The 26,434-nt window shown below is 38.8% G+C and overlaps 1 protein-coding gene across 2 annotated transcripts; it reads left to right on the top strand.

The window, feature by feature from the left end:
- Positions 1-6,813: 6,813 nt before the first annotated feature.
- Positions 6,814-26,417, top strand: ptprna (protein tyrosine phosphatase receptor type Na). 2 transcript variants are annotated; one of them, XM_031730431.2, is made up of 24 exons: positions 6,814-7,226; positions 10,447-10,497; positions 15,206-15,316; positions 15,527-15,632; positions 15,722-15,869; positions 16,041-16,236; positions 16,481-16,633; positions 16,777-16,914; positions 17,041-17,075; positions 17,165-17,406; positions 17,656-17,742; positions 17,864-17,943; positions 18,340-18,404; positions 20,048-20,257; positions 20,541-20,759; positions 20,858-21,005; positions 21,141-21,214; positions 21,551-21,628; positions 21,818-21,937; positions 23,295-23,461; positions 24,220-24,273; positions 24,429-24,493; positions 25,169-25,242; positions 25,353-25,424. In XM_031730431.2, the coding sequence occupies exons 1-24, from the start codon at positions 7,151-7,153 to the stop codon at positions 25,422-25,424; spliced, it is 2,769 nt and encodes a 922-aa protein (XP_031586291.2). In that variant the 5' UTR covers positions 6,814-7,150. The 2 variants fall into 2 exon arrangements, with proteins under 2 accessions (XP_031586291.2, XP_031586290.2); XM_031730430.2 differs by having other exon boundaries at positions 6,816-7,226; positions 20,493-20,759; positions 25,353-26,417.
- Positions 26,418-26,434: the final 17 nt, after the last annotated feature.

Below are 26,434 nucleotides of genomic sequence, written 5' to 3'. Positions count from 1 at the left end.
GGCTGGTTTAGTTGTTGGTTGAGTTGTGGATTTGATGGAACCGCTTGAGGTGCTGAGACCCAACTGTCCCACTGGGCAACTGGGAAGAAAACTAAGTGAAGAAATGCTAGCCACTGAGTGCAACTATTTGTAGCTCTACCACCCCCACACCCACTCATAAACCCAACCCCTCCTCTTGATGTCTCTGTTCACCCCGTCTGCACTCTCACCACTCCACCCCTCCACTGTATCACAACCCCTTTTTTCATTGATTACTTTTGGCATTTTAAATCAGTCTGGAAGATTCCTTCATTGGTTAAGATGCATTATCAGTTCTTCAAATTTTACCCAACAGGTCTTTTTTTATATATTTTTCATAACTGCCTCATTAGTAGTGGCTTTTTAAACCCCAGATTTAAGGACATGAGGTGAAAATTAAATAGCTCTGGTAACCGGTGTTAATCAATGTGAAAATGAATCATAATTATAATTATGATTTGAGTTTTTCATTTTGCCTGTTCTAGCTTTATTTTTCTCTCTGTAGTTCATTGTAGAAGAAGTTCACTAAGAATGACTTTTTCAGGGTTTTAGGAAATTGCTCAGAGGACATTTTTGTTCAGTTTATTGTCATCTCTTGAGATGTTATCTGTTGGACTAAAAGCCTTTCTTTCATATTTCTTTATGCTCTTCAGCGATGCATTTTTGTCCAGCCTTCTTTTTCTTGTCTTTCAGCCTCTCCCTGCCCCCCTTGTTGCACCTTTTGCCAGCCCTTGATTCAGCTGTTGTAGGGATCTGGTTTCACGATGGCCTTCTGCATGTATGTCTGTTTGACGATCTGTGATCGAATGAATGAAAATCAGTCAGACAGTCCCTTCACTTTTGTGCAGAAAGTCTAATATAGGAAGTTTTGATCAAGAGCTGTGAGAAACACTGCATCACATTATGGTTATATTTTGTATAAAGCTTCACTTAGTGGAAATTGTCAGACTTAATTCAGTTTAGGCTAAAGAAACTGGCTCAGAAAAGCACATAACCAAAATTAACATGAATGATTGTTCTAAAATATGGCCAACATCATGTTAAAAATTATTACCATTTTGTGTTATAAGTACGTGGAAAGAATGTGTTCTGCTCTGTCCTAATGTAGCACATCAGAATTTATTATATGCATTGTTTAAATTAGTATAAAGCTATAGAGTTACAATAGAGTTATGTAGCCTTGGTTATATAAGAAGTATGACCGACTACTGCCGGGAAGGTCACACGCTCAGCTTTGTCATCAGAGCTCTCTACCCGACTCGCACACACCGAGAGCAGATGGATAAATCTGTGCGTATCAGCCGAGTGCTATCTTGTTACATGCATCCTGAAAATTTAAAATAATGAATGTCAATACAAGTTGCAACTTTGTGTAATTCCATATATGAGTGTTTTAAATTTGTCAAATTTCTCAGCTCAGGAAAAAAAGAAAGAATGAAAAAGAAATCCATCCCAAAAGGTTTTACCCATTACCACACTGTTCTGACATAATACACAATCACAATGCTGTCATTGCTAGCATATTGAAAATTCTTAGTTAGATTTCAGTGTAGATTGTGTTTCTGAATATTATATAAATGTAAATGTTATTTAAATATTATTTTGCTACAAGTAGAAAAGGTAAGGAAAGTCCAGCACTTTCTGAAATACATTTTTAATCCAGCGTTGTTGAAGGCTGGAGCCTATAGGATGAGGAAATTAATGTAATGATCTCACTGGCTACAGCTGAAAGCATTCTAACACTTGAGGAATCATTGCCCTCTCGTGTGTCATAGCTGAGTAATGATGATAAAAAGGATGATGATGACTAACTCTCGTTCTGTAGGATGCTAAATATTCCTCTGAGTGCAATCTACCAGATAAAAAAGCAATGCTTACAACAGAACAAAGGCATAAAGTACAAATATCTGAGCTGTTTTGCAAAATTTAAAACCCTGTCTGTAGAATTTCAGTCCTGAATCAAAGAGGAAACATGCCACTAATGTACGTGGGAGTTGTGGCTGTTGGAGGAGTTGTGTGTGGTCGTGCACATATTTGCGTTTCACAGAGCAGTCTGCATGTCAGCTGCAAATGGTGTCAACTCTATTTTTAGATTTCTCGTTTGAACTCTGTTTTGTGGCCAATGGACTGGAGATAGAGCTTGACTACTTTTACTGCCATGCTGTGAGATTATTGTGGCTGCTAATCAAAGTCAGATAGAAAATGTAAATAGGCCTGACCTAAATTGGCTCACTACACAAACTGACTGGTGCCAGGTCATTATTACCAGATAAGAGTGATTCAAGATGGATCTCTTGCATTATAAAAACAACCGCAACATCAACAAAAGTTTAATATTTAGTTGAAGCAGTCAAGCTGAAAAATGTAAGATATGTGTAAATGTAAAATTTTAGTTTTCACCATTTTGAATTTCTAAAGTCTGTTTGCAATTCTTTAAAAACCTAAAGAATTTATGAAAAGCACTTCTCTGTGGGAGCTCAACAGTTTTTTTTTTTAATTACAATTCTTTAAATATTCCTGTCACATTTCATGAGCTATAACATAATAACAAGGGATATCACAATTACTTTAGTAAAAGTCAGACAGCTTGTCATACATAATTAAGTCCCATCTTATCTTAATGACCTTAAAGTATCGTATCACCCCATTAGAGCTCTCAGACTGTTGGTTTACATGTGGTTGCTAGAGTATTTAAAATGGGAGGCAGAGCCTTAAGCTTTCAGGCCCCTCTTCGTGGAGCCAGCTCCCAGTTTGGATTCAGGATACAGAAAACCTCTCTGCTTTTAAGATTAGGCTTAAAACTTTCCATTTTGATAAAGCATGTAGTTCGAGCTGGATCATATGATTCCCATGATGCACCGGGGATTTTTTTTCTTTGCTCACCTTTTCTTCACTCTGTGTGTTTCTGCATTTAATCATTAGTTATTATTAATCTCTGGCTCTCTTCTACATTGTGTCTTTGTCCTGTCTTCTTCCCTTCACTCCAACCCGTCACAGCAGATGGCCATCCCTCCCCGAGCCTGGTTCTTCGCCTTTTCCTGTTAAAGGTTTTCCTTCCCACTGTGGCCAAAGTGCTTGGTCAAAGGGGGGTCACATGATTGTTGGGGTTTTCTCTGTTTCCTTTATATTATTGTAGGGTCTTCATCTTACAATATAAAGTGCCTTGGGGGAACTAAATAGGGAAATACATTTATTGAAATTCATTTTTGATATTAGTATTGATCTGTCAGTCTAACACTAAAATCCCATTTTTATTATTTACAAAAAAAACTTCATATATAATGTTCATATGTACATGTCTTCATATGTAATGAATCATAATAGGTGATCTGACTTTTCTGAAGTTGATATCATATGAATCCATATGAATCATATGAATGAAGTACTTAATTTAGTTTAATTCTTTGGCTTACGACTTATTATTTGTAAAACAAATGACATTTCCTTTACCCTCCACTGCCAGCTTCTTTAGTGGTGATTAGCACATTTTAGCATGCTGACATGACAAAGAAAACAATCGTGATCATGATCAAAATTAGCAACGCACTAATTGTTAAATATTACCATGTGAGCATTGTTCTCGTTGGTAGGATGCTAGCATGCTCACGATGTTATATAGGAGTATTTAACTAAAGTGCAGCTCAGTCCACAGTCAGACACTGGGAATCAAGGACTTGTAAGGCTCCCTTCCAGGGCCATTTGATTGTTCCATTGCCAAAATCCCATCAAGTCTGGGTAAGATCCCTGTCTAGAATTGGACCCAAAAACATATTGTGTTCTAATGATACCATTACTGAACATGAATCCTGTGGTTTATTTCCTTCAATTTTCCATCCAGTTGCAAACATCCATCAGAAACGACGAGGGGGCTTTTCGCCCCAAGAAATAATGTAGGGACACCACCAGAGGTGATGGGAAAAATCTGATATGTGCTCGATGTGACTTGACTGTGGCATCTGCTGACGTGGCAGGAGCAGTCATCCAGGTGTTTTCCCGTTAAAGAACACATCATTAGCTCAGGACAGAAAATGAGCTACCTACAAGTTGCCTAACAACCCCAGATTCATAACTATTACACCATGACCCATAGCCTAGAAAAGACACCCTTAAATTAGAACCAGATCCCAGAACGGCTGGGAAAAGCATTATAATACAGACACATGCACGCACCAAGTCTCAGAATATCAACAGTGCATAGCAGCCGAACCCTTTACTCAGGGCATGTCACAATTCTATTTTGGAAGTAGGATGCAACACTGCAGTATAAAAATATCAGCAGTAATTTCCCCATACCCCCCCCATACAATACAGCTTTATGCCTGTGTTCAACTCTTAGTTGGGAAATACCCAGCCACTTTAGATATTTGGATTCTAATCCTTACACAGCACCCCCATGGAGGGTCTGGCTGACCCCAAATTTATCTTGGTTTGCATGACAACGACCCCAAACAGCCAGAGTAATAAAGAACAAGCCTATCTTCAGCAACAAGAAGGTTAAAGTGTCCTTCAAACGATCATATGATCTCCCATATGTCACCTTCCTCCTATAGGACAGCACTAATGTCAACCTCAGTAACAGAAGGATCCGTGTCGATCTATATCCAAGGCAGAACTGTGGCAAATTCTTAGACCCTGTGGAATGCTTGGGCAGTCAAAAGCCATGCAACGTGATGGCATGATGGGAAAATGGAATGATGTGAATACTGTTTGGGGATTGTTTTTTAAAGACTGAAACTAGAGAACATATAGACGACCTGTAAGCTTTTGTGGGAGTCCTGGAGAATCGTTACATAGCCCCTGTTTTATGGATACATTGTACATGACGGTGAATACACTTACAGTTTGGAAAAATGAAAGAAAAAAACAAAAATTAAAAATGAAATATGATATAACTAGCATCTATAGGTGATTAGGGGTCAGGCGACTTCATCATTCATGAACGCAGAATGCTTGTTGCCCTGCAACCACCCAAACATGCATACACACATGCCAAAGAGCTGAGCTCTAGCATAAAAGTGACTCTGGGACTAAAAGGATCTGAGTAAAGGCGAAGGGAGGAAAGAGACGTTCATGTGTATTTCTGTGTGTGCAGTATGTGTGCTTGCACATTAGTGATTACATACAAGTGTGTAACAACTTTATAGACCTCTTTTACAAGAGAACCTGTTCCAGATTTTTTTTGGGTCTATCACAGGAGAGAGATATGATATCAAATGCCAGCAGAACCACAATGTGCCTGAAATAGAGAGCAGCAGGCTCCGCATCAAACCATGTCAAACCATCAAATCATGAGTCACGCTAGATAGAAAGGCTACTTCCTATTTTATGAGACCCCAGTACAGCAGACAGTCAGCTGCTAAAATGAAGAGAATTTGATGGTCACAACAGGTATGCATTTAAAGGTGTAATGCAAATTTCATGACACACTTTCACATATTATATGTTACCGACCAAACTGTTGCAAAAACACAACACTGTTTTTAATGAAATTTTAGTATGTTTCAGAAGAGTGGCTTTCCAATTACTGCTGTTTACTTCGTAGGACAGCGATTACCACTGTTGCCTCACAGCAAGAAGGTCAAAGGTTTTAATCTGTTGGCTGAGGATCGGTAGTCAGCTGTCACAAATAAGTCATTTGGACATCTGACTTAAAAATAACAAGAAAAATAAATTGAATGTGCAGCAGTTGAAGGTTACATACAGCATAGAGTCAGATAAACATATATTGTAAGCTAGTAGCATGATTATATATTTAATTCTTCTTCTCCTTTTTTTTAACCTTTTTCTGTTGTTGTATTGGATCAGTATTATAAGTTACTTTGACTTCAGCAAACACCACATGTGTAGAGGAAATGATATGTATGCCCTTTCTAATCCCTGAGCTGTGTCATCATTTAAATATTTTATATGTAATAAAAAGCATCTTGAATGTTTTTGGTTTTGTTTTTTGTTTTGTTTTGTATTGTTTTGTTTTGTTTTGTTTTGTTTTGTTTTAGAGTGGTGTACCTCCAGCAACAGCAGAAGCCACAATCTAACAAGTGCCAACTGGTTTTTCACAGACACAAGATGGAGCAAGAGGACAAGCAGAAAAGAGAAAGTGCTGTGGTACTGCTTACTCTGGGGGAAAAGAGAGTTCTGCCATATTTAGTGGAGTTTCTATTAGCTATAGCTCATCAAGTGTTGACAAAAGAAAATTGCCTTGAGATGGAAGACACACACACACACACACACAGTAATAATAATGATGATGAAGAATATAAATGTGTAGCCTACATAAACATTATATTTGGGAGAGTAGGGCTCAGAGAGCCTTATTCTGTGGGAATCCTTTCCCTTGGTCTGGTCTCCTAGTGCACTGTCCTCTTACCTGAATTCATTGAAGGGCTGAAGAATTAACAATCTCGCCAAACCTTTGACTGTGGAGCACATTATTTTTTAACTATTTTAATAATAAACCAAAAACCTTTAGCGCAAAATTCTAACAAGACTCATATTTACTTTCAGCTACAAGAAAGTTAACCTCGGACAAATCCTTAATGAGGCAAGAAATTAAATATGAGGCTGTACTGTATACCCTTCAATTGATGCGACTGACACATGTGCACATGTTTGAAGGAAGAGAAATATATCTACATTTTACGTGAGAGGACGCACAAAAAAGAAAGAAAGAAAAAAGAAAAACAAATATGGATAACGAATGCATGACGTTCAGGAACGGGCGGACTATAAAAGTTAACGCTTTCGTTCACCCCCCGCCCCCCTTTCTCAAAGCCGTGATGACGTAGGTGCAGGTTGAGCTCCTGTATGGAAGAGAGCTCCCTGTTTCTACAGATTCTACGTTATTTCCGCAACTGTGCCGTCGTTGAGTCGATATACGTTGCATGTTAACAGTCTATCCCCGCTTCTCTCGATCTCCACGCCCCACCCGGTGACTGTGAAGAGTTACTTTTCTCTCCTATTTATTTTTTATATTTTTCCCGTCACATGGGCTTTTAGGGTTCAATGTGAGCTGTCGACTCCGCACGGGCTCTTTTTTTTTTGTCAATATGGACGTTTAAAAGAGGGGAAACGCAGAGGGACTCCGCATCTTTCTCTCTCCGTCTCCTCCTCTGCTGTGAAGCTTCGCAAGATCATGCAACACCTTAAACCATGGCGAGCTCTGCTCCTTTTGACGGTGCTGTATCAACCAGGGATCTGTGATAAATACGGTAAGACAATGATAGAAATGATAGTGGAGCGGTAATCATCGCGAAATACACTCCTGGGATATAGTCGCAGTTTGATGTTAGCAGATGACTTTACCATGGTGTCACCTTTACCGTGGGATACTTTATCCTCTGTTTTTGGTTTTATAATGAGTTCCTTTCTTTTATTATACTCTTCTTATCGTTCAACAACGGACTGAGAGATGGACTGTGTGTGTAAATACAGAGGATGTTTAATGAGATTAAACACGGGCAGAGGAGAGATGGAGGATGTGGGGAGTAACAGGGAAAACAAAACCGAGTCTTAACAATGAGTAGTTTTTTGTTTTGTTTTTTGTTTTTGCTTTTTGTTTTTGGCTTGTGATGCATTAAGGGATCGTTTTAGGGTACTATTACACTTACAATACCACCCTGACGCTCCTTGTTGGCCTCAGTTTTTATTTATTTTTTTATTTTCACGTTTCCAAGAGAGACAAGAGAGTAGGGAGCCACTTGTTAATGAATAACGCCCACACTAGTGTGTGTAGGCTCTACAAAACAAGATGAAAAGTAAACAGCAGGGGTATATACATGTACATCACTAAACTAACTAAAGCTGTATTTAATAATGTGACCAAAAAAACCCACCTAATTCAAGTTCAATAAATATTTTGTTTACTGGGCTGAAACATGTGAAACCAGTTAAACATTTCCACTCAGTAGAAATGATCGTGACATTATAGTCCCTGTCATTTCTATAACAATGCTAGGAATACAGTTTCAGCTTTATTATTTCAAACTGACGGCAGCTGGGTTGGGTTATGAGCTTAGTTCCTTTAGTAGATTGATGCATTGTGTGTGTAACATGAGCAGGTTGAGATTTGTGATGCAGGCAGTGAATTCAGGGAGTAATTCAGAATTAAGCTGAAAAAAGCAACTGTTTTTTCTCTCTCTCACTTCATCTTTCTGTTGTGGGTTTCTTTGGCAACAAACACAAGAGCAACCCAGAAACATTTTGTGACAATTTAATGATAAACAATAAATTGGAAGGAGGACAGAGCTACTTACTTAAAAAATCTCTATAAAATAAAATTTAAAAATCAACACAAAATCTTGGTGTGTTAGTTCTGGCTTTTGAGAATGTCATTAAAAAGAACAATGTGAATTGTAAAACCCAAAGAATAAGAAAGCGCATAAACAGAAAGAACAATGAAAAGCCGTACTGCTCAAATTTCAGCACCATGGAGAGAAACCAGTAACCACTGTTGCTTCCCTTTGTCCATTCATCCGCTGGCACCTCTCCTTTCCTTCCATCTCTCTTCTTTCACACATGCCTCCTTCCATCTGTTCATTTGATGAACAATCCATCCATATGTCTGACTGTCCGTCCTCTCGCAGACCGTATGATGCTCAGTGTCTGAGTAGCTCCGCTCAGTTATTTCTCTGATGGCCTGACAAAACAAACACTGTTTGATAGGTCAGGCTTCCTCAGAAAAGCTAATGGAATTACTGGGATCTTTGTGATACATTTGTGATACATTACAATACCTTGCTCTGGTATACATTTTACTGTTCCCTCTCTCTTTCTCTCTCTCTATATATATAGATATATACATATACATAAAATACAACAGTGAACATTATAATCACTATGAAAAGGATATATCTGATATATTTGCAATACTATCTCCATCTAATCTGTTGATGTGAGGAAGCTGACTTATTCTACCTGCCTGCAGAAAGTTTTACAGTGAAATCATAATAGTTGAATATATAGCAAGCAAACACATGTAACAATATCTTGTTGTCTTGTCTTCCTCTGTGCTGTTTTATAAACCAGAGTGCACAGAAACCATACAATGAAATAAATAAATAAATAAATGAGAGCCATAATTTAAAATCAACTTTAGACATTTTTTATGTTTTTTTTTTTTTATTTTATTTTATTAGGGTATTTACTTTCACTTATGATGACGTGTATGTCAGTCCTTCTGCAAGCCCCTGCAATTGCACAGATATTTTTTTATTCAGTGAGTGTTGCGCATGTATATTTTTATTTTTGCCAAAGCTTACTTCAGGTAGTAACCACCATCCCTTCTATGGTGGGTGTGTTGACGTCAGTGCAACGCAAACACATCTTTGGCTTATTGTTTGTGAAAGAAATCCAGTTTGTATTCACAGTTGTAAGATTTTGCTTCACTAATGCCACTCATTAAAAGAAAGTTTCAGGGCTTCTCAGCAATACAAAATCCATGCACTGTGTGTTTGCAGTGTGTCTGTTTCTAAGCGGTGAGTCATTTTTAGGTACTGCGTCATTTCAATAAAAGGTAGAGAAAATAGTTCTCATTCTTTGCTCTCTGCTCGAGTTTGAGTTTAACCAGCCAGCTAGATTACTGACATATTTGAGATATAGTTTTGCATGTACACACTCTGTCACACACATCTACTTAGAATTATTTTGTTTTATTTTATTGATTTTGAATTATTGTCTGGTACATGCAAAGGGATCCAAGCATTGACGTAGAAGAAAAAAGACAGAAAGCTTGGGCGAGTTATCTCATGCATATTCTGCTGGGTTATATTCCTCTCTATCGCCAGCCACCTGCTCTTTCCCACATTGCCGTACCCTCCAAGGTCTTACTCACTGACCTAAAAAAAAGAAAGTGTAAAATCTACAAATGAATTACAGTAAAATACCCCAAAATATATAATGAAAGCATTGTTATTTGCACCCATGTTCAATCACAGTGTCATCTTTTAACAAATATGCATTTTATACCCACAAAATGTAAAGGTCACGAACATTTTGTCTTCAGCCATGCTTATCAAATGCATTTGTTCAAACGCAGATATCATTTTAACTGTGTCATTTCATCAGAAAATGCAAATAATAACACAGTACAGTCATAAAGTTTTAGCCATTTAATTATGGGTTAACTGGGATGAGGGAATGACTAAAATGCCATTATATAAGAGGCTTATTCTTATGTAAATAATAATTGCATTTACTTGTATTGACATCCGTAACATTTGTATATAAAAGGCAAGGTGACGATAGTGGGTACTTGTGTTATGGTTGCCACTGAGTTTGTATCTCATTAAAATGAATAAGCCCAGGTTAAGCTCACTTTGTCTCATTTCCGCCCTCTGAATGTGCATTTAAGGCAGTCGTTTCCATGGAAATTACTGTAAAAGAATTTACTCTGGGTGCTTGTTAGCCTTCTCTTTTGTGTTTCTGTCTCAGGTTGCCTGTTTGAGCGAAAACTGTGCAGTAGGGATCAGTTCTGCTCAGATGGTGAGTACGACACACACACGTGCACAGACAAACACACACAATCAAACACAATGTTCTTGAACTTGTTAAACTTTTAAGACAGACCGCTTTCTTAATCCTTCTGTAACACTGCACCATACTAAATTATTAGCCCTCGACGCTATGCGCACACAGATCCTGACACAAAGGCTGCGCATAGACTCATACAAACACAAGTCAAGGATTTTTGCTCTCTCTGCCTTATTTACCACAGATTCTCAGTCACCTGCCCCTCTCCTTTTCCTCATTTTAAGCCCCACCCCTGCCCTCTGTCTCCATAGCAACACTGACATCACAGTGAGGTCGACACCCCCACAGTTGTTGTGCTAATACAGTGATGAGTCACTGACACACACACTTACGTCCTTCCCCGTGGAAGCTTCACTTACGCACACGCACAGTCATTGGACAGAATACTAAATGGATGAGCTGCCCAGGAGCAGACACAGAGACAGATATCAGCGTGTCTGACAACACTGGGAGAAAAACAGTCCAAGTGGATGAAATGTGCCCCTTTTTCTTTTTTCCTATTGATGTCTGTACCACCTCAAGAACCTACTAAGCAAAATAAGCTGTAAACGGTCTGTGTTTGTCAGACGGTCTGTGTTTGTGGCCAGCACAGCTCCTGTAACACCTAACAAAGATTAATTGAGCGTCTGGAATTTTTGTTGCTTGAAGACGTGAGCAAAGCTCCTGTAACAAACCTTTGACTACAAACCTGGATGATGAGAATCTCACAGACATTAACTCATAAAGAATAACAGCAACTGTGTTGAGTTTAGATGAAGACACCGAGGAGCAATAATAAAATAATTAAAAAAACATTAAGGCTGAATTAAGGTGTGTCCTCATTAACTGAAGCAACACATCTTCTCTGTTTGTGTTCAGAATAAAGGACTTGGATGACATTTTTCATATGCTGCTAACCTTGTAGTAGCCGTAATGCCTTATTTATTTATTTATTTATTTGACCTTCTAATGTACAGTCCACACAGGCTTCGTTGTAGTTATATAGGCCTAGCAGTTTTTGTTCATCTTTGAGACTTTAATATTTTATACTCTGTTCAGTCACTAATAATGTTTTCAATAATTTCTGTGATTACAAAGGTACTGAACTCTAAGAATAAATCAAAAAATAAGGTTTGCATTCTCTAACTTAACTTAAATAACTACAAGATTTGTGAATGTGCCTTTTTAAAAACTCAACAGAACAAATAATTTAATGATCTGCCAAATGTTGTTTATTGTTTCAACCCAACAGTAATCAGAGACTTATGGGCTTAATCTATGATGTCCTCTGAGGTTTCACCAAGGCTTCATTGCATCCACAATCACCCCTTGAGCAGTAATTACTCTAATAATGTCTGCTCATTGTAAAGCAGTCTTTTATATGGTTGCAGTAAATCTAATACCTTCATGAATTATTGTAGTGAAGTCCCCTTTTCACCTTCAGTACTGCTGTGTGCCTACCGTGTGAAGGAACAATGATTGTATCATACTGCATCTTTTTTAGTGTGTTTAATGAAATACACACCTCCCTTCAGATACTTTGAGTTTGTGTCTGTGACAGGATGAACAAGCTGCTTTATTCTGCATGCATTTGCAAGAAGTAGTGGAGTGTGCAGTGACACATTTTGCTCTGCACGATCCAAGTTTTTATGCTGAGGCCTGTAGTTTTTACTCATGACAGTCTCTTCCAGAAAGAAGTGTTTGTAGGTTTACTGATGATCCCTATGATTCTTAGAATCTCTGACTCTTTTCCCCTCTCAGTTGCTGGTCTGTTTATCATATTGTGAAGGGTCAGTTACTCTAGGAGGGTATGCTGTTGGAAGCATTATCAGTGTAATGTAGGAGGCATGTTAATCCCTCTTCTACATAGTGGTATAGTAACCTGACCTTGTATCTTTGCTGGTTAATGTGTAACAACACAAGTCTACTAAGGACGGTTTAGAGGTTTCCTATATTATATATGGTGCTATAAATGTGAGTGAATGCATATGACCTGATGATCGGGCTGAGCTTGTGCTTTTACATGTATGGGTAGCGTCAATTTATTAAATCATTACTTCATCTGGCTGTTTTTTCCTGTTTTATTTTACATTATTTTACATTATTTACCTGGGATGAAAATGAGATGAAACTGCTGTTGCAGGTTTTCTGTCAGTTGGACAGCAAGTTGTAGGTTACCAAAAATATTAAACTGGGACTGTTTCCAAACAAGTGGACTGGTACTTATATGGTTCTTTTCTATGCTATTTAAGCCCTCAGAGTGCAGAGTGTTAATATTTCTGTGTTGTTGTTGTTAAGGTGATAAATCCAACGTGACTGATAAATGTATTAATGTTTTACAGCTTGATTGTTACTATGCATACTTTTGTTCCAAGGATATGAATAACTAATGCATGTTTTTAATCACAGTTAATATATTGGGGGGAGTATGTTTTTAAATTAGATCATTTATGTTGAATGTTACCTTTCTATTGTCAGATTCTTGTCAGATTTCATATTGTCAGATTCTTTTGGACAACAACACTGAAATCGATGTCCTATGTTCCCTGCAGAAAAAAATGACATCTACTGCAATAACCTGAGCTCTCAGAATAGTCCCAGTCCAATCAAGCCGTCCAGTTTGATGGCTTCTCTTCATTTGTCTTCAATTCTGCCTTCTTCTTTCTGTCATCAGTCCATTCACCAGGAATAATAACAGCTTTACACTCTACTAGTACAATAAACTGCCAGGATGTCACTTCATCAACATTTGTAATTTGATGGTGCGTTTCACAATCATTAGGATGAGATATGTATTTATATGATTGTTTTTCTTTAGTGGTCTTGGTGGGGAAGCATATACAAGTTTGTATCTTTATTTCTTTATAAGAATTTTTAAATTCTGTATCTCTCATGAGATTGTAAATGTCTCTGGTAAAACTGTGATGCAGCACACGGCCTAGATCTTATCACATGAAACATTTTCTGCAAAAAGGAAACTAAATAAACATAATAGAATATTTATTTTTTACTATAGATAATGGTAAAATAGAGTGAAAAGTCTCGTAGTAAAAGTCTTAAAGAAATTCTCTTGGTTTTTACTGTCCAACCTCACTAATTCACAGCATTTTTAGCTGCTCCGATGTCAACCTTAACTCAAAGTGTTGTCTTGGCTTTAATCACAGATTATAATGACTGTGTAGGTATCATTTCTTTACCTTTAGTGACTGTTTCTTAAAGCAATAACAAGCTGGAACTGAATTAATGTTTTCTTTTCGGGCAAAAAAACAAAAACATCTTTTAAATCAATACCTGACCTGACATAGTGCATGTGTAACACTTTCTACACTGCTCCTGACTTTTCAATTGAAAAAATAAAAGCTGGGCTCTTTCATACAAAATGTGTGGCTATAAAAACACCTTAATCCTCTCTAATCTGTTCACTAAAACAATTCACTATCTCAGTGTGGCAAAGTGGGTTGTGTGAGATTTAGCTGGTGTAGTGGCTGTGGTGACTCATCAGTGCACCAGTTAAAGCATAGCCTGCTCGGTTTTATCTTTATTCCTATCACATAGCATTTCAGCAATCTAGGTCCTAATTCACTGAGTATTCAGATTAGAAACACAAGCCTTCTATATCTGATTTAGACTTTTCACAGCGTTTCATTTGCAATAAACTTACCCAAGTGAGTTAGATGCTTACAAAACTCTAACCTACACTTTTTATCATCCATCTGTGTGGAACATACACTTTTTAAGCACTGATTCCAGACTTTTTCCATGTAACCCAAACAGTTTATTTATTATTTATAGGGGTAATTCCTATTGCATTGCACTGATTACCTAAGTGCAAGTGCAGCAAATACTAACTTTGTTAAGATCCCAGTAATTTATCGTTGAAGAGCAGATCCATGACGATGCATGCGGTTTATGATAACAAAGAGAGAAAGCTGTCCCCAGGTGATCCTGACAATATGCTATTAATATTTCTGTTGCCATGAAGGTACCTGCAAGTTAGCGACTTCAATTTTTCAAAAGGACTTACACACACAGATGGCGACAGGAGCTCTTCAAAAGGATTGTGACAAGTGTGTGGGCTGAACTTCAAAACTATGACTCACTGCTGTGGGCTAGTGTAGTGTGGGCCACCATATGAATTACAGCTATGACTAAATAACCTCCAAAGCAGTGTCAGTGGAACCATTTGTATTGAAATGTATACGGTTAAATCACAAAAAGCACAAAAAACTGAACTTCGCTTGATGTCTTGTGAAATAATGGGATCATTCTCAGAGGCTTATTGAGATTTAAAAAATATAATAGCTTCTCCATTATGGCAATGTCTTTGTTATGAGGGGAATTTCTCCTGAGGGCTTTTTTTTACACAGCAGACATTTTGAATGAAGAAAAAAGTTAACGATTGCTCCCTTCTGTTCAAGCGTTGCACTCTGCCTTTTTTGTCATAACTGTAAGCAGACATGGCAGTATGTCAGTGATGCCGTAGTACAACGGGGTCCGGAGACACAGCTGACACAGCCACATAAAAAGTCAGCCAAATTTTGTTACTTGCACCTGTTGATTTCCTGCTGCGCTGTGAAATCACTATCAGCTTAGTTGTTGTATCCTGGACCAGGACTCGAGAGGCTGCCCTTGGCAAATTTGGGGTTACATAATTACATCCGTATTCATGTGTGTATTTCAGATGGGTTGTTTGGTCAGTGTCGAAGCTCTAAGCAGGACCAGGTCCAGTACCAGGTGTCAGTTCCTGTTCTGAAGAGGATGCAAGAAGTTCTAAAACAGCTCATGCTAGAAGGTGAGACAGAACATAATAGAGAGCTAAAAGTGTTAAAGTGAATACCCACGTGTATTTAAATAGCTGCGATCAAACAAAAAAGTGCTCTATTCATTCATGATTTCAGCCCCTTTTTCTGTCTGTATTTCTGTAATCTGTACACACACCTTAGTCTTGCACTTTTTACTTACAGCTATTTTTTTTTTTTTTATTTTCCATCTGTGTGTGCAGGGCTGTCATGGCAGGATGACATCACCCAGTATATTTTGTCAAAGGAGCTGAAAAGAGTTCCTCATACCACACTTCCCTCAAAGCCAAACACCTCATCCTTGTCTCAGCAAGTACACCTTAGTTATTTTGAAATTGACAGAGAGAGAGATTGTATATTTATATAACAGATTTAGTCGATTCTCTCTCGGTCGCCAGGTCCAAACAGCCCTCCTCCCACCACCAAAGTTCAAAGTCAGCATCTGCTTCTCCTAGTGGCAAATATGTGGACTACATGATTGTTGAGCCGCCTCAGTCGCCACTGCGCATGCAAACAGCATCTATGGACCCATACACATACCGCCAGGTATGAAAACACACACTGTGATTAGCAGCAGATTAGCTGGGTCTATGTCATTCATTTACACTTCATGCACAGGTGTAGACAAACTTTTGCATATAAGTGTAACACACATAATAATGTGCCACAGTTTACATCTAGTATAACAGGTATTATATACTGTCCCTGCCAACACAGCATAGGTACCAAGACGAAGTAGAGAGATCTCTCATGGGTTCAGCAGGTGCCTATGCCCGCCCTTCCTCGAGGTCCCAGACCAACCAGAGAGAACGTGAGCGTGACAGGCAGCTGCTCCTGGAAGCTCTGTCTCTTTACCTGGCATCTGCACAGCCGTCTTACCGCCACAGAGGAGCTCCTTCCATGGTTCCTGCAGGTAAAAAAATCTAAACATAATTACTTTTTTTCATAAATTTTTTTTACTAATTCACCACAAAGATAAATAGATAGTTTAAAAATATTTAAATGCATAAACTTATATATATTAACTATGAAATCTCATGCACACCTTCAGTTTCTCATGCAGAAAATATCCATAGACTTAAAAAAAATATAGAACTCTGGCACATTTTTGTGCCAATCACAAACAACTTTCCCACTGTACCTGCTTTCATGAGCAGGTCTGCCTTATTATGAGGACTTGGAGTTGGATATACCAGTGGACTATGTGGAAGACTACACCCTACAGGAGAGGCTTGGTACTGCAGGCAGGCAGCAGCCCTCGCAGAATAAGAAAGTTCTTCAGGACTATAGCGCACTGTCTGGGAATAACGGTGAGAAAAAGAACGCAAGCATAATTATATACAGCATAAATATAATGACACACATATTTAAACTATGGATGCACATACAAAATCTGCCAATATGTTTGAAAAATGATTGTTGCAAAAATAACGGTAAACCCATCCTGTGTTAGATGACTTGCTCCAAAGGATGTCGGCTGTCTTGCACAAGTACAGAGTCGATCCAAGAGACCTCAGTCAGGAGCAGCTCTACAAGCTAGCTCTCACACTGCTGCAGCATCAGGGCAAAACTGGCACACACCCCCAACTTGGTAATAAACCAAAACAAAAAACCAACAAACTCATAATTTCTTAAATATAGAAATATCCTAATCCCTACAATTTTCAGCAATTTTTATTTAGCATTTCTGTAAAACAGATTTTCTCTGTATTCATAGATCCAGTCGAAAAAGACCTCAACACCCTCAAGGAAGTATGTTAGCATCTACTGATAGCAGTCATTAAAAATGTAATCATAGGTTCTTACATAGGCATGTTTTCTCCTCTCCCCCTTATATGCAGCTGTTAAAAACAGACAGCATTTCCAATAAACCAGAGAAGCCTGTTCCTGTTGCCCCTGTCCCCTCCACTCCCTCAGTCCAAGCTACACCTTCATCCAAGAGTCCCAGCCTTCCCCCGTCTGCCTCCCAGCCTCCGCAGGCCGCTCCCGCTGAAGCTGGACTAGATTTTAAGGGACAGGGGCTGCCAGTAGTGGAGAGCACAGGGGCCAAAGAGGAGTATGGGTACATTGTCACCAATCAGAGGTCAGAACTTGATCTATTTTAACACTCAGTTCTTCAGTTCATAGTAAACACGTCTAAAACATGAAAAACAACTTTGTTTGAGTCACTAATGATTTGTTTAATGTAGTGATGCTTTAATAAATGCTGTCTAATTATAGCCTGTTTTGTAACGTCAATAGTCATTTATTTAAAAGTAAAAAGCAGAAAACAAGACATTTATTAAAAAAATTGTGTTTACAGCAAAATTAATGATGTTTGTTTCATTCGTAGTCCCCTGAGTCTGTACGACGGAGTCAAGATGTTGGAGCTGCTGGCTGATAAAATACACTTGACAACAAGCAGCTTCATCAACATTAGGTAGCACTGCAGTTGTATGTGTTTGATGCTTCAGACAGTTAGTTTGTTGTACTCTTCATTCCTGTATTTTTACAGTTTTCAGCGATCCAACATGTGTGTCCCTGTGTTTATGTGTTGCCAGCGTCGTCGGTCCTGCACTGACTTTCCGTATCCGACAGAACGAGCACAACATGACGGCAGCAGAGGTAGCTGCTAAAGCCGGTAAGGCTCAAAAACACAGATGTGCATTTATCCACATACTGTACATATGTTAAACACGATTTCACCATAAGGCTAAAAAAGACCATAAGGCTCAAAATATACGTTCCCAATCTTTGGATTTATCCCCACTGAAACACTAAGAAGAGTACAAGACAAAACAACATCAGAAATGAAAAAAAGTGATGAGTTTACCTTTCTATATTACATTAGGAATGTTTTTGTTTGGTAGACTTATACATACTATAGGCATTTCTTTTCCATGAACCGTTTGCCTCATGGAGAACTGAAACGTTGTAAATAAATGTGTTTTTGTCAGGTTGTATGCAAGAGTCGGTTTACAGTGTTAGACCCGATATTAAAAAGCCTGTGTTGTTTTTTTATTTTTTACTCCAACAGTATCTGAAAAGAATTTCCTGGAGTCTGAGACGGGTCTGAAGATTGTGCAGACTGGTGTGGGAGAGGTATTTGATTAACACACGGACATTTTTCATCTTTTTTGTTAACATTTTCTCTCTAATCTAATCACAGATGTGTACTGCTTCTTTATTTGCGCTTATCTTTTGTGGCTTTGTTTAGTACTGATACTGTGACATGAATTAAATGCATAGCTAAGAAAGTGCTGAGGATGGGCTATGTTAGGTTGCTCAGTGGGAATAACTTGATTCCAATCACTTTTATTACCTTCAGCAATAAAGTAACCTTTGTTAACACCATCACTACACTTGTGCTGTATACAACTCTTTTTTTTGTGTGTGTAAATTTTGGTTGCCAGAACCAATAAGTGAGGCAACACATCCTAACAACCAGCATTTCACTTGTTGCCATGGAGTTCCATCCCCCCCCTCACCCCTACTGAGGCTTCCAGATCCCAGGTGCTATGGCAACAGTCACCAATGTCATTAACCTCATTATTCACCGTTTCACATAAACAGCTTGATTCCTAGCCTCTGAATCCTTACTCATGTGTCAGTCTTTGTGTGTAATCGATCATTACTTCCAAAATGCACATGTAGATTGAATATAAGGATGACGCACACACACACACACACACACACACACACACACACAGGCACGCACACAGACAGATTGCTTTCAGGGCTACAGTGATAATATCACGGTCGTGCTGCCAGCATCTGTGTATCTGATACTGATGTGATCAAATGGCACAAGCTGATGTTTTTTTTCTCACTAGACGTGTGTGTGTGTGTGTGTGTGTGTTATTAATTTATTCAAATGATGTTGTCTCCCCCCCCCTCCTAAATTACTGCATTTCTAAATTACCTTATGCAGTTTTTAGCGGTTTTATGTAAATTTTGTAAACTACGACAAAGGACAATTTCTTTGCATTTTTAATCACACAATATCTCAGTGTTGGTAGTGTTTGTCAGAGAAACGATGATATACTGTAAAGTTAGGACAAAGTAAAGATACTGTACTACCTCTGTCTCTTTGGTTACCGCTGTGCACTTCCCTTCTGGCTTTTGATTTTCTTCTCTATCTTGGCCTTCAAATTTAACTTGTCCTTTCAAGGCTGGTTGGTTTATTTATTCAACCAATAAGTTGGTTGTTTTTCCTTGGACTGACATTTCAATTCCACCACTGTGAAACAGCCACAGCATTAGCTGGCAAAGCAGAGCTGGTGACTTCTGTTGTATGCGGGTAGTATGGGGAAAATTGTTTGTAAATAAAGATCAAGTTGAAGAATAGGTGGAATGACACTTGGAGGCAGACGATACCTCATGGCACTGATAGATGGCATGTCGTATAAGATGGTTGGCTGATCTCCTGGAGCCTCAGCTGTCTTTTTAATGATTTCTGGGGCGCAACACCTTGACCTTTAAGACCTCTGTCTTTTAAACTTAGCTCAGCTGCTCACTGGGCACACGTTGCTGTCAGGTGCAGTTACAGAGAAGCAATTCTGTTGGTAAAAGGAAATGAGTGGCCTTTGAATTGCAGTAGTGAGGGTGGATTTGCTGGAGCACCTTAGTTTGGGTTGACTGTTGATGCGCATGTTAAAAAATGGAGATAACAACCTGTTTTCTTTGTGTTCCTGCCCACTTGTCTATATCTTACTCACTGCTCTTTATGATCATCCTTTTTCTAGAGGACAGATGCGCGGGGTCTCCCTCAGGTAACCAGGGTTTCCCAGGGCTCCAGTGGGACAGTTATCACCCTTGTTTCCATGGCAGTTGTTGGAGGTGTGCTGGTATTGGCCATGGCCGTAGCTTGTCTCAGGCACTATGCTCAGCAAGTGAACAATGGCAAGCTTGGCCTGGGGCCAGAGGGAGGAGCAGAAACTCACTTTGACTACCAGGTAAGGCTACATAAGGGGTCTGGTCAAAATCCCTTACATACAAGTGTCCTTTTAGTGCTATTCGATGCATTTTCATCATTATGTATTTTCCCGGTGTTGAGGTGTTATAATGGATTGGAAAAGGAGAAAAAGGCAGATAATTTGAAGCATAGAGAATAGCTCTTAAGTCAGGCAGTTAATTGCGTGCAGTTTATGCATTAAATGCCTAAAGTAATGCAGTTTTCCATCTGTTCAGGAGCTATGTCGGCAGCACATGGCATCTAAATCCTCCCTGTGCCGCCAGGACTGTGTGGGAGGAGTGAGCAGCAGCATCTCTGGACCTGCTGTAAACACGGGTGCGGGTGGACGGAGGGGTACAGATACATCCCGTGTCAGCAGCGTTTCCTCCCAGTTCAGTGATGGTCCCCAGCACAGCCCATCCTCCACCCACAGCTCCACCCCGTCCTGGAGTGAGGAACCTGCCCAGTCTAACATGGACATCTCCACTGGTCACATGATACTAGTGAGTGAAAACAGTCTACAGTACTACAGATTGGTGAAAGGTATTCTCTGCTCTTTGTTTATGAAATATTTATTTCTCATGTCCTGTCTCTTCCTCAGGCGTATATGGAGGATCACCTGCGTAATAAGGACCGTCTCCAGAAGGAGTGGGAGGCTTTGTGTTCCTATCAGGCGGAACCCAGTTCAGTAGCTGTGGCTCAGTCCGCAGACAACATGGACAAAAACAGACATGCTGAAGCCCTCCCCTGTTAGTTCATTAACATGTAACACTTTTTATAATTTCTATATTTTGCACATTTTCATGCAAAGTGTTTAATTGAAAGTCTCACCAACCTTTAACCTAAACATAATTAAAGCCCAAACACCTTCTTTTTTCTTCCAGATGATCACTCTCGTGTGAAACTGAAGACTGATGTAAACCCCAATAAACAAGATTATATCAATGCCAGCATCATTGTAAGAATCCCTCATGTAAAATAAAACATATATAAAATATAACATAGTTATTCAGTTAGGTATAAATTTGTGTAATACTCTGTTGCTGCATAGATGACTTTATAAAGAAAGAAGTCGTTGTTTGGATGTAAGGAAACACTTTGAAGCATAATTATTTGGATGTGTTGTATGAGAACATACAACACATCCATCTGCAGCTCAATCAGGATACACTGTGACATATTTTTCTCTCTTGATATTCGAGATTTATGAAAATATAAATTGCATCTGGACTTTCTAATACTCATATTCTGTGCATGAATTTTAAGAGACTCTTTTTCCTTTTTCAATCAACAGTTTGATCATGATCCTCGCCAACCATCTTACATTGCCACACAGGGACCTCTTCCCCATACTGTTGCTGATTTCTGGCAGGTTGGTGCAGTCTCCCCTCTGCTTTCTTTTCCCCATCACTTTGTCTTTCTCCCATTTCTATGAATTTGTAATATATTCAGTGCAAAAGAAATAGTAAAGCAGTGCATATTTTACAGCTATATACTGAGTCTTCTTAAAGTGACGTTAAGATGTGTGTTTGTGTGTGTGCTTGCTCTGTTCAACCTTCAGATGGTGTGGGAGAACGGCTGCACAGTGATTGTGATGATGACAGCTTTGGTGGAGGATGGAGAGAAGCAGTGTGAACGATACTGGCCTGACGAGGGCTCGTCACTCTACCACATCTATGAGGTTCATTTCCTGTTTAACTTTGACTTTTCTCGTGGAGTGCAGAAGACAACATTACAGAGAAATCATTCACAAGTGGATACAAGTGCAAAAATTGGCACATATCTGCTTCTGTCACCACATTTTTGTTTTTATAAAGCCTGTTAGCTAATTGATGTCTTAAGATGGTGGCTGTTTTCAAGATGGCTGTCCACAAAGGCAAGAAAATATGTATATTTTTATGCAAAATAAACTAGACTTGCCATTCAATGATCATAGTGTCAAATTTGACAAGTTTCACCAAATTGAAGTCTGAAAGCTTTTAAATATTTTTAACAGTATTTATTTTAGTTGCATCTCCATGATAGATCTCTTACACTCCTCACCGGCTACCCAGTTCTTAGCTAGCCCCCAAAAAGCTTGTTGTTTATGGTGGGTTATGATTTAGAGAGGGCTGCCAACTATTCAAATGGATGGTGGTTCCATCTCCAGCTGTATGTAGGAGAGCTTAGACATGGTACTAAACCCCAAATACCCCCGGTGTCTACATCCGGCTTTGCATGAGTGTTAAAAATGTGTTTCTGGAGAAACAAATCATTCACCATGGAGTAAAGGAGAGGGCAGAACTCAGAGAGCAATAACTTTATATACTTGATATCATAGTTGGATTTGTCATTTTATTTAGCCAATACAACAAATATCTGGGCAGCCTCACAGCAAGAAGGTTCTGGGTTTGAACGTCTCCAAAGAACTGCTTGTCGGGTTAACTGGTGATACTTAAGTGGCTGTTGGTGTGACCTAATGTTATCTGTCTGTGAGCATGTTAGAAAAATAACTGGTTTACATTATGTTTGACCTACCTATAGCGAAAAGCATATAAATCAAAGTGAAACTTGAAAAGTAGGCAGTGGTTGAAATGATGTAATAAAACAGCTGTTTCTGAGATGGTCAAATTGGAAAAAATTGAAAACTGTTGTGGCTAATGGGATTTTTCAAATTAATGGCTCCATACCAGAGAGATAAAGATGCAAAGTTTGATTCCTGTATCGATATTTGCAAGACTGTTTCAACACTCATGGAAAAGATCCCTTGATTAGCCCTGCTGTTTCTGTTCAAAATATATGACAAAAAACGATGAGTCATAGAGAATACAGTGAATAAACTGTGCCTTGTTTATACTAAAGGTATTTTCACAGTAACTAAGTAAGTCAGTACACAGTATGTATAACCTTTTTTTCCTTCCTGTTAGTTTACCTGACTGAACGCTTGCAAGTTGAATCCCTGTATGTTTAAATTTTAAACAATTCAAAAGATTCATGAGTCATATTTTTCAACCCCTCCCTCTCTTCTTTCCTCCCCACTGTGTCTTTGTGTGTGTCAGGTGAACCTGGTGTCAGAACACATCTGGTGCAAGGACTTCCTGGTGCGTAGCTTCTACCTGAAAAATGTCCAGACGCAGGAGACACGTACCTTGACCCAGTTTCACCTGCTGAGCTGGCCAGCTGATGGCATCCCCACCTCCACACGACCACTGCTTGACTTCCGCAGGTAAGAAACTATCCACAAACATGCACGCAGACTGCCCTTGTTTATACAAAAGTATACAAATAAATATATGTATAAACCCTTGAAATACCAGTGGTCACATTGGTGGATTTGAATCCCGCTGATCGCCTTCATGTCCATCTCTTTTCTGTGTTTTCCATCCTCCCTGCCATTTGTCAGTGTATATGCTCAATTTCCATGTAATTCATTTCAAGCTTAATCCATCATCGCTGACACTCTCTCTCTCCCTCTACCCCAGTGTGCAGGTTGACAGGTTTGTATTTTAACATCTCCCAGTGTCATTTTTGTGGTTTGCAGCTAGTACTCTGGCTCCAGTTGCATAGTCACAAAAATGAGCATTGGCAGGTGTGACTGGCTACTGCAAGAGGGACAGTGAATCTGTGGCTTCCTCTCCACTTATTCTATCCTGTTTTCACCACCTCACTGCCCTCCACACCCTCATGCACTATCTAATTTTGTCCAGTCAAATTTCCAGCTATTCCTGATCTCATTTTGTTTACCTGTCACATACAGTTATTCCATTCCTTGTATTTCCAACATGGTCACTTACTTTGTTTTCACTGTGATATTCCACAAATACGCAAAGCAGAATTTGCCATTTCTATATTAATAATAAGATGTTATTATTTTTTTGTGCAAAGGTCAGTTGTAACCTTTACCATAAATATTTTATAACCAAGCACATTTTTCTGTCCTTTGTCCTTTTCTTTCTTTTCTCTCCCTGGTTTCTACTTGTTCAGGAAGGTGAATAAATGCTACAGAGGTCGTTCCTGTCCAATCATCGTTCACTGCGGGTAAGAATGAAAGGATGATACTCTGGGGTTTGTAGGATCACAGATTTCTGTGGAACAACAGAAATTGCAGATATACATGTGAATTTTCTGCTTAAAGGGTATTTTAAAGAAAAATACTTTGTAAGATCATGTTTGCGTTTGTGTCACTCCCACAGTGATGGCACTGGCAGAACTGGCACGTATATCCTTATTGACATGGTGCTGAACCGCATGGCCAAGGGTGAGTCAGTTAAAAACAAAAACATTACCCAGATACATTACATCCATACCTAATCTTTATGACTTACAGCCCACAGATGATGCAGTGAAAGATTTTGAGAAGTCAAACCTTTAATTGGTCTGAGTCATATTACGGTTGCATTTCCTGTCAACTACAGCAGAGGGTGCTATAGTTACAAGCTGCTTGTTGAAAGAAATTGGGTACTGGTAGTTCAGACTACATTTTAATAATTACAAACGTAAGCATGTGCGCATGCTTTTGCAGTATTTCTCGAGCTGAGTGGTTTAGCAGCTTAACTGGAATCCTTTAGAAAGAGTCAGGAAACTTGAAATGCAATCAAATTACATCTATACCATTCAAAGTCTTATTTTACTGAAACTAATTTCAGCTGGATTGCATTATCTTTTTCCTTTTTTTTTCTTGCAGTTGTCAGAATCTGTTTTTGTTTATCAGAGATGGTTGCTGTCTGTTTAATCTTCAACCTCAAATGAGACATTGACCTTTTCACTGTCTCTTGTCAGTTCTATCACAATAGTTCTTCACAAATAACCTCAACAGATCTATTTTGTGAATTTTCTACATCATACATCATATCATCTGAAAATAGCAGATTTAGATTGATGGAGATCAGAAAAAAACTATTAGTGATGCTGCTGCTATTCTTGATGACATTAGGGGTGAAGGAGATCGACATTGCAGCCACACTGGAGCACATCAGAGACCAGAGACCTGGCCTAGTCCGCACCAAGGTACATACCATCCATTGTTTGTAGGCATATTGTTTTTAGTATGTTTTTTTCTAGTCTTCAGATTGTGCATCATTACCCAAGTGCCTCACTTCCCTGCTCTTCCTAATTAGGACCAGTTTGAGTTTGCCCTGACGGCGGTAGCTGAGGAGGTGAATGCCATCTTGAAAGCCCTGCCACAGTGAGATGCAGCTGCTGATGGATACAATGACGACATGCAGACAGAAAAGAATACACGCTCCAGTGGACACAATTGTATGATTCAGTCATGTATGATCATTACTGTATATAAAAATCTGCTTGGCCACACTGGAGCTATTATTGCTCTTGCTTTTTTCCCCTGCTGACTCATTGTCTGGGTGTTTAAAACATTTTGAAATCCAATTTTATTTTGAGGATTTTTTTTTTCCAGGAAGCAAAAGGAAAGAGAATCAAAGTTCTTTACAATTACAACAAGATTTGATTTTTTCCATTAGTATCTTAAGTTTCTAATTACACATGGAGGCAGTTATCAGTTGGGAATTTAACAGAAAACCTTGGTGCCTGTGTGAATCCAGATGAATATGGGATAAGGGTGATCATGCTGTCAGACAGAATAGTTATCTTGCACTCATCTGATTAAATTGTTACTGGACATTATTACCTCAAATGATCAGCCAACATAAAAATAATTTATGACCAACACAGGGTTTGTATTGGCTGCTCTAGTGAACATGTAAATTGGACCAAAGTTATAATACTGTCAAATCCCCTGTCAAAACGTATCAAATATTTATGACTGCCATCCCAGTTAACCATGTTGTGGTTGTTCTCCGATCTAACTCTGAATGTGTTGTTATTCGTGTCCATCTGAATACTGTATTCTTTTGTCAAGTGTGTTTTTATTTCTGAGGCGTGTCTTTTTTGCCTTGAAAACATGATCGTTTGCTTTCAGCGCTGGTCGTTTCGTAATGGATGCTCGACTTGACCATGAAGTACCTTCTCGCTGTCTCCCTTTCTGCACACAAAGTAACTTTGCGTTCTTCTATTGTCTTACTCAGTGTACGACCTTGTGATTCGTGTAAATAATTCATTCTGATTGTGTTTATTTCATGTAGCAGACAGACAGAAAATATCTATAAAAATGTATTTTTGACTTGACCTAAATAAATTTGTGATGTGATGCAGCAGAAAACAAACCCAAATGCCTTCAGTG

The sequence above is a fragment of the Oreochromis aureus genome, linkage group 16, assembly GCF_013358895.1.
Source record: "Oreochromis aureus strain Israel breed Guangdong linkage group 16, ZZ_aureus, whole genome shotgun sequence".
Classification (NCBI taxonomy): domain Eukaryota; kingdom Metazoa; phylum Chordata; class Actinopteri; order Cichliformes; family Cichlidae; genus Oreochromis; species Oreochromis aureus.
Note: the sequence above shows the minus strand (reverse complement) of the source record. Positions and strands in the feature narration are given on the sequence as shown.

Excerpts from the sequence above, each read along its gene's own strand:
- ptprna (XM_031730430.2), top strand. The coding sequence starts at position 7,151 with ATGCAACACCTTAAACCATGGCGAGCTCTGCTCCTTTTGACGGTGCTG. Across the intron at positions 21,938-23,294 it reads CACTCTACCACATCTATGAG|GTGAACCTGGTGTCAGAACA; the intron begins GTTCATTTCCTG and ends TGTGTGTGTCAG. Across the intron at positions 24,274-24,428 it reads CCAATCATCGTTCACTGCGG|TGATGGCACTGGCAGAACTG; the intron begins GTAAGAATGAAA and ends TCACTCCCACAG.